The sequence below is a fragment of the Myotis myotis genome, unplaced genomic scaffold, assembly GCF_014108235.1.
Source record: "Myotis myotis isolate mMyoMyo1 unplaced genomic scaffold, mMyoMyo1.p scaffold_m19_p_17, whole genome shotgun sequence".
Taxonomy (NCBI): Eukaryota; Metazoa; Chordata; class Mammalia; order Chiroptera; family Vespertilionidae; genus Myotis; species Myotis myotis.
The window spans coordinates 13,842,719-13,860,101 of record NW_023416321.1 but is presented as its reverse complement, the minus strand read 5'-3'; the positions used below and the strand labels follow the sequence as shown (position 1 = coordinate 13,860,101).

The window sequence follows — 17,383 nt, the reverse complement described above, 5'->3', positions numbered from 1 at the left end:
GAGACTGAACAATTATTACACTGAGACTTGCAGCCACACTTGGCCTCACTCATAGGCATGTAAATTTATCATGAAAACAACACAGTCCAATTGTATTATATTTATAGAGGAAGCTTTTAATATTATGACAGGAAAAAATAGGCTATAGCCGGCCAGTATAGCTCAGTGGTTGAGCATTGACCCATGAACCCAAAGGTTGCTGGTTCAATTCCCCGTCAGGGCATATGCCCAGGAGGCAGTCAGTTGATGATGTTTTTCTCTTATTGATGTTTCTATTTAGCCCTCTGCCTTCCCCTCTCTCTAAAAATCAATAAAAAATAAAAACAAAAGAAAGAAAAAAGAAGTGGCTATAAAAGCCCTAGCTGGTTTCGCTCAGTGGACAGAGCGTCGGCCTGTGGACTGAAAGGTCCTGGCCATGTGCATGTACCTCGGTTAGAGGATCGATCCCCAGCCCTGATCAGGGTGCGAACAGGAGGCAACCAACTGATGTATCTCTCTCACATCAATGTTTCCCTCTCTCTGTCTCTCCCCCTCCCTTCTACTCTCTAAAAAAATCAATGGAAAAATATCCTCGAGTAAGGATTAACAACAATAAAAAAAGTCAGAATATATCAGAAGAGAGGAGGGATCCCAAGTGCAGAACGGATCATCTCAAAATACTGCAGATTAATATTCTTTATGCTCCTGATAAAGTTGTAATTATTTTCTTAAAGGCAATTAATAGAGATTACAAGCATAAAGCAGCACTTTGAAGGCGTCATTATTTATAGTGAGTGAGAAGGCTGAGGGGAGTGGGAGAGAGAGACCCCCTGTATATTCTGAATGGCTTATCCTAAACCCTCAACAGAACTTCTACTTACATCCTGGTCATAGCGCTTTCTGATTTCCGGGTGAGTCTGCTCTATTAAACAATCTACAAAACACGTCTGAAAGGAAAGAGAAGGTTAAAACCTGCCAACCACAGAGGAAAATCTATTCTACTCTTCCCCCGGCTCCCAATACAACACATCATTTAGGGATAAGGAGAGGAGGAAGAGAACAAGGAGGATTATGGGACAGCAAAGGATCAACACCGAAACCACAGGATTATTTTCAAATGAAAGATGCAATCTTTCTTGGACAAGCATCCCCAGGGAAATAAAGTCATATAAAATCAGAGTAAGGCTCATTTTTCCCTTTTCTGTCCAGCTGCAGACACAAGGCTTGGGCATGCAAGTGGTTTACTAACAGGCTCCGCATGCTGATTAGGAAAAGCTAGAATTTCACATTGAGGTTCCACAATAAGCACAGAGGTCCCAGAGTCAGGAGGTCCAGCCTTACGGGCTCAAACCCCAACCTATGACGCTGAGGGCTGAAGAAATGAGCAGGAACGAAGAGAAATCCTGTCCCAAGCAGCTAAAAGTTCTCTCACCTTGCCATGATGGAGATGGCCACAAAGGGTCACATTTCTGATGAGTTCTGAGTTATCCATCAGATCTGCCAAGAAACTGAAAGGAGGAAGGAAATTTGAAAAGGTTTTAAGTGGGGAGGGGCGCAAAAGCGTTTTAGGAATTTTTAGTTGCTCAGGAACAACTTTCAGACCAACAGTGCTTGGAGGCAGATGCGAATTTCTACACCTACATAGTTCTGGCTTTGGGGATGGAATAGACTTATCCATGAAAGTGACACAATCTGCAAAGTCTCACGAGGATTTCAACAGCAAAATAATAAGAGTTAGAAAGCAAGGGGAAAAAGAAACAAAACCAATACCAGAACTAACACACATAAACAAGTACTATCCCTTTCAAAATCTTCAGACTGAATGCTATCCATTTATTCCACTGATGCTAAAGGGACTTAAAATAACTTTGGGAGTTTCTCTTTTAAAACTGTCATCAGAGCTAGTTAACAAAACAAACGGCATCTAACAATGCGGAGCAGAGAACTTCCATCTTTACCAAAACCAGCATTGTCTTTCTTGCTTATCACCCACATTATTTATGGTAAGTAGCCTTCAGATGACTTTGGCTCTTTAAAAAGATCAAGTCTACTTTCAAAGACTGGAGATTTAAAATAATCACCATTGAGAACAGAAAGGAATATGAAGCAAGTTCTGAAGATAACTGAAAAGTTGCTTCAAAAATGTCTAAATGATGGTAGGTGAGCTGAACATTTGATGAGGGACTCCACTCTTTTGAACATACGAGATGACAATGTGGCTAAAAAAAGCTTCATTATCTAATAGTGAGCCACAAACACTTTAATATACGAGGGCCATGCAAGTGAATTAATCAGTTTAAATATTTGCAAAAACAGTTTGAAGAGTCTAAATTATTCCATACATACAGGGTTAGGCAAAGCAGGTTTACAGTATTTGTATGGAAAATAATATAATAATCAATAAATAATAATTCAAGAATAAACTGTTTCTGGGTGAGTGGTAGGTAATGAACCAAAGACCTTGTATGCATATATGCATAACCCATGGACATAGACAATAGGGTGCTGAAGGCCTGGGGCGAGGATGGGGGGATGGGCTGGAGGGGGTTAATGGGGGAGAAAGGGGGATATATGTAATACTTTCAATAATAAAGAATTATTAAAAAAAAATAAAAAAAGAGGGAATAAACTGTTTCACATACTCACACTGTAAACCTACTTTTGCCCACCCTGTACACCTACCTACTTTTGCCCTCCTTTTCAAAATAGAATCGTTATGCTTCCAAAACACTTAGCAATTTTGCTGAGTCAAAATAGGCTCTGGTGGCCCAACACTGACAATTATAATACTTAGTACTCTCTGAGAACTACGGCTTTCAATACCAAACTAGAGATTTGGAAGAAGAGAAAACAGCTGAGATATGGATGAGAGCCAAGAGAAAAGTTAAGAATGAAACTAAATATCCCAGAAACCATATAAACTGAAAGGAAATCTTGGAAAATTGTAGAGAGAGATTCTGCTTTTGAAATTCAGTGGCTACTTCAACCCAAACCACTTCCTATACCCCCATGAAATAACGAACCTACACTACCCATGAAGAGAGGCTGAGAGGCCTTACAACTTACTCCATTTCATACACCGTGACAGGTAACGTCTGCTCCATCAGAGTGAATTTCTTGGTTTTCACTGGCTTAATAATAGGTTCTGGGGGGAAAAAAAGTAATGATGTGCAGGTAGGCAGAAAACATAAAAATACAGAGCTCTGTTCCATTAGGCTTAGCTTTCGGAATGCATGATATGTGATATCAATTTGTTATTTTCAAGGATCACTCAGATGTTGAGGAAGTTCTGGGAATGCTGTTTTGCACAAGACAGTAGAGGAGAATTGTGGGCTGAGTTTGAACTTCATTTTGTGGGACACAGGGAGAGGGACTGGATATAGGCTGAGGTCAATGCCAGTTCAAAACCTCTCCTTGCACTTACAGAACGCAGCTCCTTAGAAAATAAGCATCACGAGGATTGGTTCAAGGAGTTGGGATTATTTGGTGGGAGAACTTAAATACAGTCTTCAAGCACCTAAACAGATATTAGATAAATGAAGAAATAACTCTTATTTCCCTAGAAAAAAAGCTATGAGTTTTATTGAATATTAAAACAGGATTGCCCTAGCCAGTTTGGCTCAGTGGATAGAGTGTTGGCCCATGGACCTAAGGGTCCCAGGTTTTATACCAGTCAAGGGCATGTACCTCGGTTGCAGGCTAGATCTCTGGCCCTGGTTGGGGTTCGTGTGGGAGGTAACCAATTGATGTGTCTCTCTCACATAGATGTTTCTCTCTTTCTCTGTCTCTCCCCCTCCCTTCCACTCTCTTTAAAAATCAATGGAAAAATATCCCCGGGTGAGGATTAAAACAAATAAACAAAAAACCAGGGTTAAGTGACTCTCAATCCAGAAATGGTACCTGAAGGAGGTAAAGAAAAATTAATCAGTTCATTCACTGAATTCTCAAGTTTGCGGATGGCTATGAAATGAAGTGTTCTAGTTTCACTGTTGCTCTCACAACTCAGAGCCTCCTGACATACCCGTGAGGGGCTGGGTGTCTTCCTCCTGAACGATGGTCTCCACCTCAGGACCGTACACCTCTTCAGCGGTGGGGTAGTACTTCTTGTCTTCATGCAGCACCACCTCCATCCCGGGGTGGTCTTCATCGTGGTCGCCTACATCATCGTCATCATCATCGTCATCCATCTAAAAGCAAGAGAGGCTGTAAGAGGCACACACTCTTCCTGCTCAATAACTGACATTTCACGAGTTAAGAGCAATGACTTCACATGTGTGACAGCCTCTGATTTTGAGTTCTGTGCTCGAGTCAGTGGGGCAGGTTCTACTCTTGCAAGATCCTTCACAAAGAGAAGACTATAAAGCCAAGGCTTCAGATGGCTCTGCTCATTCGAACGAGCTCCTTCCTAAGTGTGAGCCACTGGTCACAAGTGGATCAAGATGGGAGAAAACAAGTGGCTTTTCACAACACGCCCTTTTAAGGGGAAAATAATTCCTTCCAAGGGCAGAAGCCAGGAAGCAGAGATAGAAACTGGGAATAAGCCCCTACCTTTAAAATGTTCACTTAGATTCACTGAACTGTTCTAGAAAAAGACTTTCTTACAGAAAACAACAGGTGTTGGTGAGGATGCGGAGAAATTGGAACTCTCCTGCTGGTGCTAGCAATGTAAAATGGTGCAGTCACTTTGTGAAACTATTTGGCAGCTCCTTAAAATGTTAAACACACTGATCAACCAAAGGACTTGTATGCATGTATATAAGCCAAACCAATGGACATGGACAACAGGGGGATGAGAGCATGAGTGTGTGTGTGTGTGGGGATGGGGGATAATGGGGGGGGGGGGGCGGGGATGAGGACACATTTGTAATTCCTTAACTAATAAAGAATTTACAGATTAAAAAAATTAAAAGCTGCCGAAACCGGTTTGGCTCAGTGGATAGAGCGTCGGCCTGCGGACTCAAGGGTCCTGGGTTTGATTCCGGTCAAGGGCGTGTACCTGGGTTGCGGGCACATTCCCAGTGGGAGATGTGCAGGAGGCAGCTGATCGATGTTTCTCTCTCATCGATGTTTCTAACTTTCTATCTCTCTCCCTTCCTCTCTGTGAAAAATCAATAAAATATATTAAAAAAAAAAAAAAGTGTATTCTAATCACTTCGTGGCCTTTTGGGTAAGTTCAAGCACAATGTCTGCTCCTGTCAGTTTAATATCGGCCTCTTACAGCCTCTCTGCCCGAGGACAATAAATATATTACATGGGATGTTGGAGCAGGGAGGTGGAATAGGAGATTTTAAAAAAAAAAGTGCATTCTAATGGTGGGGGGTGGGGATAGGGAGGTGGGGAGGCTCAGTATTTAGGTCTTAGATCTGCTAAGTTTGAGATGCCCTATTACAGTGGTCGCCAATCTTTCGGACTCATGGACCACCAGTGGTCCACAGACCACCGGTTGGCGGCCGCTGCCCTATTAGACATCCAGTAGAGAAGCCAAGAAGGCAGTTACACGTACAAAGCTGAGGTTCAAGAGAAAGGTCCAGGCTGGAGATATAAATTTGAGAGTCCTCAGTGAATAGAAAGTATTTGACAGACTGGATGAGATCACCAGGGGACCGAGTATAGGCCGAGAAAAGGTATCAGGAATGGAGCCCTGGGACCTGTCGACGGTTATAGGTCAGGGAGATGAGGAGAAACCAGCGGCAAAGACTGAGAAGGGCCAGCCAGTGAAGAGGAGGAAAACCTGGGGATTCCCTGGAAGCCAAGGCAAGAGGAAGTGATCAGCTGGGCTAGTCAGATGCTACAGAAAGGCCTAGTAAGATGGGGACTGGATCCAGAACAGAGGTCACTGGTGACCTTGACCAGAACATTCACACACAGCCTAACTATATGGTTTTGTTGCTCTTAACAGCTTTAGTGGGATAAAATTCACATTTCTCTCAACTCACCAATTTTAAGTGCACAATGTTATGGTTTTTTAGTGTACTCAGAGTTGTGCAATCATCACTGCAATCAATTTTAGATCATTCAGCCATCACTTCCCGATTCCATGCCCCAACCTAGACAATCATTAATCATTCTAGTTCCTGTCTCTAGAGATGCCAACCCTTTATTTGGCTTCACTTTGAATGTGCTTTCCTCCGATATTTTTCTTGGTCATCCCACCAGGAGTAATCTCTCCTTTTATCCTATTACCATGGATATAAGTTAATATGTCTTAAACGGCTCTTGTCCCTCCCTGTCTCATATTAAAAACACTTTTGTATGTGCTTCATCTCCCCTGGCAAGCATATGTTCCTGGAGGGCAGAGATAATGCCTTGGCTCTCCCTGCCTCATGATTCCTTGCAAATAATAAGTGCTCTATAAATTCTTAACGAATGATTTCTTGGGCTTTATTTAGCCTGCAATTCAAGTTTGTTGGGATCATTTTGAATTTAGATTCTGTTATCCAATATATTAGCTTATGTGAGGTCCAAATTTTATAAACTACTTTATCTTTACCTAAGTCATTGAGAAGAAGGTTGAAAAGGATGGGCCCGAGCACAGATGCCCGGGGCATGTCATAAGAGCTCTGGCAGTGACTCATAATCAAAACTCTTTCCATCCAATTATTCAATGGCTGTGACCTTGTCTCCTGTTATGACCCAGCCCCTATACCAGTGATGGCGAACCTTCTGAGCTCGGCGTGTCAGCATTTTGAAAAACCCTAACTTAACTCTGGTGCCGTGCCACATATAGAAATTTTTTGATATTTGCCACCATAGTAAAACAAAGCTTTATATTTTTGATATTTATTTTATATATTTAAATGCCATTTAACAAAGAAAAATCAACCAAAAAAACGAGTTTGCGTGTCACCTCTGACATGCATGCCATAGGTTCACCATCACTGCCCTATACTTTCCACAAGGATGTCATGAGTTACAGTGGTTACTTTGGGAAGGGGAGTGAAATGGAATAAGAATCAAAATATACTTTCTATTTTGTTTGAATGAGAATGTGTTCATTAATTACGTATATAATATCTTTTTAAAACAGTGGTTCTCAACCTGTGGGTCGTGACCCCTCTGGCGGTCGAACAACCCTTTCACAGGGGTCGCCTAAGACCATCCTGCATATCAGATATTTACATTATGATTCATAACAGTAGCAACATTACAGTTATGAAGTAGCAACGAAAATAATTTTATGGTTGGGTCACAACATGAGGAACTATATATATATATATATATATATATATATTTTTTTTAATATACTTTATTTATTTATTTTTTTTATAGAGAGGGAGGGAGAGGGATAGAGAGTTATAAACATTGATGAGAGAGAAACATCGACCAGCTGCCTCCTGCACACTTCCTACTGGGGATGTGCCTGCAACCAAGGTACATGCCCTTGACCGGAATCGAACCTGGGACCCTTCAGTCCGCAGGCCGATGCTCTCTCCACTGAGCCAAACTGGTTTGGCGAGGAACTATATTTAAAGGGCCAGAAGGTTCAGAACCACTGCTTTAAAATGATATTCTTAAATATATCTTTAGAAAATCATTGATTGGCTGCCTCTTGCACACCCCCTACTGGGGATCAAACGGCAACCTGGGCATGTGCCCTGACCCTGGTAATCAAACCAGCAACCTTTTCATTCATGGGTCCACGCTCAACCACTGAGCCACTCTGGCCAGGCTAAAGTAATATTTTTAAGAAAAAATAACTGATTTATAAGAAAAATAATATATCAGATGCCTTGCTCAAATCAAGATATATAGTATCCACAGCATATACCTGACCTATATCTCAATCTAGTAATTGTATCAAGAGGAAATTTTTTTTTTTTTAAATATATTTTATCGATTTTTTACAGAGAGGAAGGGAGAGAGATAGAGAGTTAGAAACATCGATGAGAGAGAATCATCGATCAGCTGCCTCCTGCACATCTCCCACTGGGGATATGCCCGCAACCCAGGTAACATGCCCTTGACCGGAATCGAACCTGGGACCTCTCAGTCCGCAGGCCGACGCTCTATCCACTGAGCCAAACCGGTTTCGGCAAGAGGAAATTTTTATAAAACTCACACAAGCTTTCTAAGTGTTTCAAGTCATCTGTTTTAAAACTCCTTCCATAATTTTTACCATGCATGCATAGCACACTTCTAGCCTGTAGTTTCTGAAATGCAGTGCCTTATCTCCATCTCTGAAAAGCAGGACGAGTTGCCCGATTCACTTTCTAGCACCACAGCCAGTCCTGTTTCTTACAGATGACCACAGTGGCTCTCAGGTGACCTCCACAAGGTCTCCCCCATCCAGGACCTAATGCATCTGGACTTGGAGACTCGAACACAGCTAAGGCCCCAAGATGCTCTCTTTTCCCCTCACATATATGGCTTCAATTTTCTTTTCCTAGTGTTTTTTCTATTGTTTCTACTTTGAAGGACATTTTTCCTGACGGAGAGTACAGATGGCAGCCAGGACTGTGATTCTGGTTCTCTGCTGTTTTATTAATGTCACACCTCCACCGATGAGCAGTGGGCCTACCTACTTCTGGTTTTGAACACTGCTAAAACATAGGAGCATCTTCAGTGTCTTTTGCAAGTCTCAGACCACTCTGGACTTCATCCTCCATAGCTCTCCTGAAGGGGAGTCATAGGAATCTGCACTTTCTCTTTCTACTGCTTTTATTCCTCTTTCAAAACCTGAGCTTCTGAGGGAGTTCCCAGTGCAGCTGCACTTGGAAAAGGTGACTACCTTATATTTTCTTTTGGAACTTTAGTAGCTAAGTTTTCTTAGGGCACTATGAGACCCCAGGAGGGCATATTATAATGTACCATGGTATATTATGGGAGCATAGAGGATTCAGTACTTTATTGTTTTGTGTTTTTGTTTTTAAACAGAGAGAGAAGAAAAAAGCAATATATTTGTCTTACCTCATCAAGATCTTTGGTCTCTCTGCCCAATTCATCATCATCTTCATCAGAATCTAGCTCTGGTCCAATATAATTCCCAAACTCATCATACAAGTCAGTATCCATGATGCTAAAATTCAAGAAGAGGAGTTAGATTCAGACAAGGTAATCAAGGCCTCCACAACATGGCCCCACATGCAAATTTATAAACTTTATATGTCAAAGCTTATAGTTGACCATATCCCTTCACACATTTCCTTTCCAATTACACCAACTCATTGTCTGTTTACATACTCTTCTTCTTTTAATACTAATTTAAAAAAATAACTTAATACCAGAAGGCTTCAAAACTAGTATAAATAACTTTATTTTTCTTGAATTATCTGAGAACTAGAGGCCTGGTGCATGGGATTCGTGCACTGGTGGGGGCGTGGCCTGTGGGAATCCACCTGCTATGGGAGTGCGGCTCCTCCCGGTCAGCTGAGGTCTGTGGACCCACCCTCTGAGCGGCTGCTCCTGCAGTGGGAGCGCCACTCATCCCGGTCAGCCCAGTGGCGCTCCCATTGTGCGAGCGCACTGATTACAAGGGGGCAGCTCCTGTGTTGAGCGTCTGCCCCCTGGTGATCAGTGCACGTCATAGTGACTGGTTGACCAGTCGTTCTGTGGTTAGGTCGTTGAGCTTTTATTATATAGGATAGGATAAGTTGCTGACACAATGCCTCATCACCCCTTAAAGGTTTACTGTAGGAGTTGACACATTATGGCCTGTGGCCAAATCTGGCCTGTTGCCTGATTTTATAAAGCCTCAAACTAAGAATTTTACATTTTTTTAAAAAAAATATATTTCTTTATTGATTTCAGAGAGGAAGGGAGAAGGAGAGAGAGATAGAAACATCAATGATGAGAAAGAATCATTGATCGGCTGCCTCCTGCACACCCCCTCCTGGGGACTGAGCCCGCAACCCAGGCATGTGCCCTTGGCTGGAATCGAACCTGGGACCCTTCAGTCCACAGGCTGACGCTCTATCCACTGAGCGAAGCCAGCTAGGGCAAGAATTTTACATTTTTAAATAGTTGAAAAATCAAAAGAATAATATTTCATGATATGTGAAAATTAATGAAATTCAAATTTCAATGCCTATAAAAACAGCTTTATTGGAACACAGCCATGCGCAATCATTTATATTGTCTATAGCCGCTTTCACACTGTAACAGCAGAGCTAAGTAGCTGCAACTGAGCCCATATGGCCCAGAAAGCCTAAAATATTTACTATAGAAAAGGTTTGCCAACGACTGCTGTCGTGTGTGTGATTCCTACAAACAGGAACATTCCCTGGCGGTTTGAGTGTCAGCCCTTGCACTGAAGGGTCTCAGGTTCGATTCCAGGTCAAGGGCATGCACCTTGGTTGCAGGTTCAATCCCCATGCGGGAAGCAACCAATCAAGTATCTCTCTCACATCAATGTTTCTCTCTCTCTTTTCCCCCTTCCCTCTCTTCCTTCCACTGTTCTAAAGATCAATGGAAAAAATATCCCCAAGTGAGAATAAACAAAAACAGAACAAAACAAATACAACCATCAAAATCAGACACATTATTATCACCTAATTCACAGACCCTCAAACGTTCACAAACTGTTCTAACAATGTCCTGCACAGCAAAGGATCCAACCTAGGATTGCATGTTTGCATTTAGCAGTCATGCCTTTCGTCTTGCTCTGGAACAGTTCCTGTCTTTCTCTGACTTTTATGACTTAACACTTTTGAAGATTACAGGCTAGTAAGTTTGTGGAATGTCCCTTAACTTGGGTTTGCCTGATGTTTCCTAATGATTAGATTAAGGTTATGCATTTCTAGCAGGGACATCACAGATGTAATGCTGTGTGTGTTTTTTTTTAAGATACGTTTTTATTGACTTCAGAAAGGAAGGGAGAGGGAGAGAGATAGAAACATCAATGATGAGAGATTCATTGATTGGCTGCCTCCTGCACACCCCCTACTGGGGATTGAGCCCGCAACCCAGGCATGTGCCCTTGACCGGAATCAAATCGGGACCCTTCAGTCTGCAGGCCGATGCTCTATCCACTCTGCAAAACCGGCTAGGGTGATGCTGTGTTCTTTTTAGTGCATCTCCTATCAGGTGGTATCGGATTTTAATTTGTCCCATTAATTGTGAAGTTACTGTAATCACTTGATTACAGTGGTGTCTGACAGGCTTTTCTATTGTAAAGTTACTTGTTTTCTCTTTTTAATTAATACGTAGCTTGTGGTTTTCTCTACTTCAATTACTGAAATTCTATTCAAAGTACAGTTCAAATGCCGCCCCTTTCAAGCTTTTCTGGATCCTCAATTTCTCACTCCCCTATGCTGCTATCGTCTTCTGCAGCTTTACCAGTATTTAATTGTTTTGCATGGCAGTTAACTATACTGATTACCCTCACCAACAACTCTATAGCTTACAAGTCATAAATAGATCAGAACATGGGTTAAGGGCTTGGGCTCTGGAATTGGAAGACTTGGATGTGAGTCCTAACTTTGTCACTTAATAACTATGTAACTTCAGGTAAGCTACTTCAACTCTCTAAACCTGTTTCCTTAACTGGAAAATGGAGTGCATAATTTCCATTGCATGAATTTATCAGCGTCCCAGACGCAATAAATGTTAGTCAGCATTATTTTTTGGCTATTTTAAAAAATATATTTTTATTGATTTCAGAGAGGAAGGGAGAGGGAAAGAGAGATAGAAACATCAGTGATGATAGGGGATCACTGACTGGCTGCTTCCTGCACGCCCCACAATGGGGACCAGGCATATGCCCTGACTGGGAATCGAATCATGACCTCCTGGTTCATAGGTTGACACTCAACCACTGAGCCACGGAAGCTGGGCTGCTATTCTTTTTAAGAAATTTATCTTTATTGTTAAAAGTATTACAGATGGCCCCCTTTTTCCCCATTGACCCCCTAACCCTCTCAATTTTTTTGCTTTCTTAAAAATATATTTTTAATTGATTTCAGAAAGGAAGGGAGAGGGAGAGATAGAAACATCAATGATGTGAGAGAAGCATTGACCAGCTGCCTCCTGCACACCCCTTACTGGAGATCGAGCCCACAACCCGGGCATGTGCCCTGATTAGGAATTGAACCGTGACCTCCGGGTTCATAGGTTGACACTCAACCATTGAGCCATGCTGGCCGGGCATTTTTGGCTATTCTTAAATCCAGGAACCCTGTGTTCTTTGCGCCTACCTGACAATGCCTAAGTAGGCACTGTTAAATATTAAGTAAATGGAATGTTAAATTTTGAGATACTGTTATTTCTTGCAATAGGTTAATCCCTAATGCAACCTGTTGAGAGTGTTGATTGTAGACAAAATAGAGAAGAGCCCCAAGGACCAGTAACTAATATAAACTATTACAATAACTTTAAATATGCATAGAGATTCTTTACACTTCCAAAGAGCTATCACATCTATGCCAATTTCATTCTCCCAAAACCATGAAGTTACAGCAGAAATGTTTATATAAAGACATTCACGGGACAAACCAAGCTAATTTCTACTTCAAGGCCATGGTACTGGCTATCCTCCTCTGAAATGCTCTTCCTTTGGATATTTATACCTTGCTCCTTCATTTCACTCAGGTCTCTATGAAAATGTCACGTTTTCTGCGAAACCTTCAATTGCCACTCTATAAAAGTCCTCCATACACACTGTTTTATTCTTATTAACACTTACCACTAGCTGAAATCTATTTATACATGCGTTTACTGTCATCTCCCCAACCACAATTGAAGCGAGGACTCCATTTCACTTAGTGCCTGGCACAATACAGGGCCTCAATAAGTATTTGCTGAATGAACGAATGAATGAATGACTCCAACAAGGCACAGAGAAGATAGCTGGCTTGCCTACAGTTGCACAAAACTGGTAACTTCAGGCATCAAACCTCACTGCAGCTTCCCGCTATAACGCAGGCTCGCAAAGGAACACGGAATAAGCACGGAGCGAGTTTGGCACAGGAGTGAAGATGGCACAGATCGAGCCGGAGAGGGGGCTGAACAGTGAGAGAATGACTCCTGCCTAGGGAAGGGGGCGCTTTCATTCCTTTCCCGTTCCACACCCCAATTTACCCATCTGTAAAATAAAAGAGGCGATAGCATATAAACTCCCTCCCAGATCTGACAACAGTCTCCTTTCCCACCCGGAGCAACTCTCCCACCCCGTGGCGCGTCAACTCACCTCCCTCCGGCTCAGCCAAAGCCTCCGAGCAGCCCGACGGAGCCCGCGCTTCCGGCCCACGCCGCGCCGCTGCCTGCGCCTGCTGCCCCGAAGGACCCCGCAGACGCCGCGGTCGCGTTTCTGCCGCGGACAGCCCTCTGCCTGAGCACTAGCTCGGAGGAATGGCGTCCGCGGACACAGGAACGGGAGAGCTGGAGCTGCAGGCCCCCAAACTGAGGCGTGGGCTACTCTAAACAGAGTGGGGCCTGAAGGGGCCTGAATCTGATCAGGCGCGTCGGGACCACACTGAAAGGGGGCCTTCGAGCCGATCACGTGGGCAGGCTGTGGGAGCAGTTGCTAGGCAACCACAGCGGCTGTGCCGGGTCTGCACTGAGCTGTTCTGTTGCGGAGTATCTGAGCGTCCCCAGAGAAAGCAAGGGAACCAAGGCCAGGGCTGCTGGGGTGACAGTCAGGGGAGCAATAGGGTTAGTTCTGTTTATTCACCGACCGGGTAGGGCTCAGAACTGGACAGGAGCCAGAACATCTGAGTTCAATTCCTGGCCAGCCCAGCCCCCTTCTTGGTTGGGGTGAAGAGGGAGGGCTCTAGGCTTGGTTGCAGACATTCCGCTACCCTGCCCTAGGGCTGTTGATGATGACTCAGGCATAACATCTTGCTCAAAGCACCAGGAATCTGAGGCTCAAAGAGGTCTCACAACAGGTAAAAGCAAGCGCCAAAACTAGAACCCATATAGGTGATCTCCCTGTAGAACAGGCCAATCGGCCTCCTACATGGAGGCTACAGAAGTACAGAGGCAGAACTAAATAGGTCTCCTCAGTACCTAGTCCTCCAGCCCTGGGCTGGACCGAGGAATTTGGGACAGGGATCATATAAGCCCCTTCTACTTGATTTCCTGCTCAGTCATTGTATTTGGTTTGGGTGAAAAGTATTCTTTCTCATTAAAGACATTTAATGATGGATGAAAATTTATCCCTGGGCTCAAGAGTAGCTAACCATAGTTCTGCTTTTGTGTGAGGTTCTCCTCAATCCCAGCAACTCGCTATGTGGAAGAGTGAAGGGACTGAATTCTGAGATCCATACACTTCCTCACTGAAAGCGCCAATTCTTAGAGGCAGAATACGAAATTAAGGTACAGCTCCACACTGAAAGTCAGTCTCTTTTCAGTGACAACAAATCTTAAGCACGCCCTCACTGTGTAACTCTATAAAGTAGAGAACTAGATTTTGTAAACCCTTCAATATAAGTGACAAGATGTCCGGAGTGCTTTTGGGTCATTTTGTGGGCCAGCGAAGAATCCACGTTCCTTCCCCTGTTACTGACCTTCCAGTGATGTCCATTCTCTGTTCCTTCCCAGGCACAGGCCATGGAAAGGAATGACATCATTGACTTCAAAGCTTTGGAGAAAGAGTTGCAGGCTGCCGTTACTGCTGATGAGAAGTACCAGAGGGAGAATGCTGCCAAGTTTCGGGCCGTGGAGCAGAGGGTGGCTTCCTATGAGGAGTTCAGGTTGGCTCAATGTCATTTTTCTCAGGTCCCCCTGGAATGGTGGACTGTAGTGGATTAAGAGCATGTGCTTTGGAGTCAGACAATTCTGGGCTTAGTCCTGGTCCTGTCCTCTGCTACCTGTGTCCTCTTATGCAAGTTATTTAACCTCTGTGAGCCTCTATTCCTCATCCGTAAGAGAGAATAACCATTACTATGATCACACGAGTTATTACCTGTAAGATTTTTGAGGAGAATGTCTGGGACATGGGAAGTACCTAAAAGCTGTCAGCTATTGCTGCTGCTGCTGTTATTGTTACTGTTGTCAGATTGACCTGCCAACAGGTTCAGCCTCTATCATGCAAAGTCCAGCCACCTCACACCCACAGACATCATCAGGTCTATCCCTTCATCTCTGCCCTTTGCCTGCAGGGGTATTGTCCTTGCATCGCATCTCAAGCCACTGGAGCGGAAGGACAAGATAGGAGGAAAGAGGACTGTGCCCTGGAACTGTCACACTACTCCAAGAAGGACCTCTCAGGACGAAACCACTGAGATCTCCCCGGTAGGTGAGGCCCAGCAGGCTTCTCTGCCGTAAAGCTCCAGTCCTGTCTTCTTACAACACATACCTTCTCCTTGTTTCTCCTGTTAACCCAACAGAGGCAGGCTTCTGCCTCTGATCCCAGAAAGAACAACCATCGGATGGTGAGGGGAGTTAAATTGGGCAGAACAAATCAGAAAGTTGAGCTAGGCAGGTCTCTGTCCTTTAACCTGCATTCACAGGTCAGGTTGGGGTCGCTCTGGGTTATACGGTGTACAGCAGGGGTCCTCAAACTTTTTAAACAGGGGGCCAGTTCACTGTCCCTCAGACCGTTGGAGGGCCGGACTATAGTTTAAAAAAAAAAACTATGAACAAATTCCTATGCACACTGCACATATCTTATTTTGAAGTAAAAAAACGAAACGGGAACAAATACAATATTTGTATTTGCATGTGGCCCGCGGGCCGTAGTTTGAGGACCCCTGGTGTATAGTATAACAATCCTATGGCAGTGTTGGCAGGGAGACCTAGCCTGACAGATCCTTAACACTCCCCTTGAGTTCTTTCTCTCTTCCTGAGGTTTTCAGTCGTCCCCTCTGCTCTGCTCAGAGTGAAAACCCCTACTCTCACATTCCTCAGTAGGAATATCCTGGTACAACTGAGAATCTCAAACCAGGCCTGGGTTCTTTGAGACCCTCCCTCGTCTGAAAAGGCGGCCGCCGTGGACCACAGGCTTTCCAGTGCTCAGAGAGCAATAGCAGAGTTCAGCTGAGAACCCAGAGGCTTCCCTCACTCTCACTGTCATAGAGCAGCTGGAAAAGCTCTGGGTTCCCTTTTCTGCTTTTGCCATCCAGGAGAAAACACTCCTGCAGCCCGCGACCTCAGCAGAGTTCTACCGTGATTGGCGGCGATACTTGCGGCGTGGGCCAGAGCGCTACCAGGCCCTGCTGCAGCTCGGAGGTCCCAAGCTGGGCCACCTCTTCCAGACGGACGTGGGGTTCGGACTCCTGGGGGAGCTGCTGATGGCACTGGCTGATCATGTGAGGCCGGCTGACCGGCTGGTGGTGCTGGGGATCTTGCGCGGCCTGGCCAGTACCGGGCGCTTTGCCCTGAACCTGAGCCTGATGAGCCACGCAGAGAGAGAGAGCTGCAGAAGCTTGTTTCAGAAGCTGCAGGCCATGGGCACCCCTAGACCCACGAAGGAGGGGCTCAGCCAGGAGGAGCAGGGTCTGGAGGAGCAGCCTGGTGGGCTCCAGGAGGAGGAAAGTCTCCTACAAGAACTGCTAGGGTTGTACCAAGTGGATTGATGGGGCCATTATCTTCCGAGGCCCCCAGAGGTCACTGGCAGCATGTTTTGGCTACCTTGGGGGCTCCGCAGAATTGTATTAAGAAGCCCATACCGACTTCCCTTCTCAACTTGAAATCTTCAGAGCAAAAGCTAGCATCTAATCTTCCCCTCTTCTCCAGCCCCTCTGTGGCCTGATATTCTGAACTGTGTAGATCCACAGGATGGTCAAGGGCCCAGAAAGTTAAAAGAGCTTTCCTTCCCACCCTCAGAGTCTGTCACAGCTGTGGCCCACCAAATGCTGGCTACACTCGTAAGGCCTCTACCCAAAAAAGGGAAGAAGGAAAATCATTAATCTTCAGTAATAAACCAATACTGATCTCCATAGCTTTTAACAAGAATATTCATAACGTAAAACCAATGAATGGGCATTTGATCAGCAAATGGTCAAATGCTACCTCATTTGAGATGTATTTTTCCCCAGGGGCTGAGGTCCTGTGCAGGTTGCTTCTGGGAAAGCCCCAAGCCATCAGTTTAGGTCTGGCCAACCTCCCAGGCTTCTTCTGATGGCCAGATGTGAAGGCGGTGGGTTTCCTTCAACTCCTGGATTAACCAGAGGGAACACCTTTCCACCAGTCACCAGGGCAAGGCCTGGAGCAGGGAGGCTGAGATTTCCCTGTCTGGCTCCTAGCCTTGCTTCTCATTCCAGTTTCTCCTGACCCATTCTTGGGTGAGGGCCAGTGTTCTAGAAAGGGGAGAGAGGGCCAGGTTCTAGAATGGTTCTTCCTCGAGATCACATTGGAAGGGCATCTGGCCACATGAGAAGGGCCTCCTGTACACCGGCTGGGAATAAATGGCCTTGCCTTTGGCCGCTTCCCCTGCAGATGGTTGCTGCTTTTCTTGGCTGCTTTATCCTTTCCTCCAGCGGTGAATTCTAGCAGCCTCATAGGCCTGTGGTGCCCTGGTTTCCCCCCT

The 17,383-nt window shown here is 44.6% G+C and overlaps 2 protein-coding genes across 4 annotated transcripts in view; one reads left to right on the top strand and one right to left on the bottom strand.

Moving 5' to 3' along the window:
- Positions 1-13,238, bottom strand: part of EFTUD2 (elongation factor Tu GTP binding domain containing 2) — a 36,056-nt gene extending 22,818 nt beyond the window's left edge. Inside the window, exons 1-6 of one of the 2 annotated variants that reach the window (XM_036339999.1) lie at positions 13,103-13,238; positions 8,887-8,995; positions 4,001-4,166; positions 3,046-3,124; positions 1,412-1,487; positions 861-926 (exon numbers count right to left, since the gene is read on the bottom strand). In XM_036339999.1, the coding sequence (XP_036195892.1) occupies positions 861-926; positions 1,412-1,487; positions 3,046-3,124; positions 4,001-4,166; positions 8,887-8,991 (492 nt within the window). In that variant the 5' untranslated portion in view covers positions 8,992-8,995; positions 13,103-13,238. Of the gene's footprint in view, positions 1-860; positions 927-1,411; positions 1,488-3,045; positions 3,125-4,000; positions 4,167-8,886; positions 8,996-13,102 lie in introns of those variants that run through there. The other variant, XM_036339998.1, reaches the window with a different exon arrangement.
- Positions 13,239-13,459: 221 nt separating this feature from the next.
- Positions 13,460-16,459, top strand: CCDC103 (coiled-coil domain containing 103). 2 transcript variants are annotated; one of them, XM_036340002.1, is made up of 4 exons: positions 13,460-13,566; positions 14,455-14,606; positions 15,015-15,147; positions 15,978-16,459. In XM_036340002.1, exons 2-4 carry the CDS (start codon positions 14,464-14,466, stop codon positions 16,428-16,430), a joined length of 729 nt encoding a protein of 242 aa, XP_036195895.1. In that variant the 5' UTR covers positions 13,460-13,566; positions 14,455-14,463; the 3' UTR covers positions 16,431-16,459. The 2 variants fall into 2 exon arrangements, with proteins under 2 accessions (XP_036195895.1, XP_036195894.1); XM_036340001.1 differs by having other exon boundaries at positions 13,460-13,799.
- Positions 16,460-17,383: the final 924 nt, after the last annotated feature.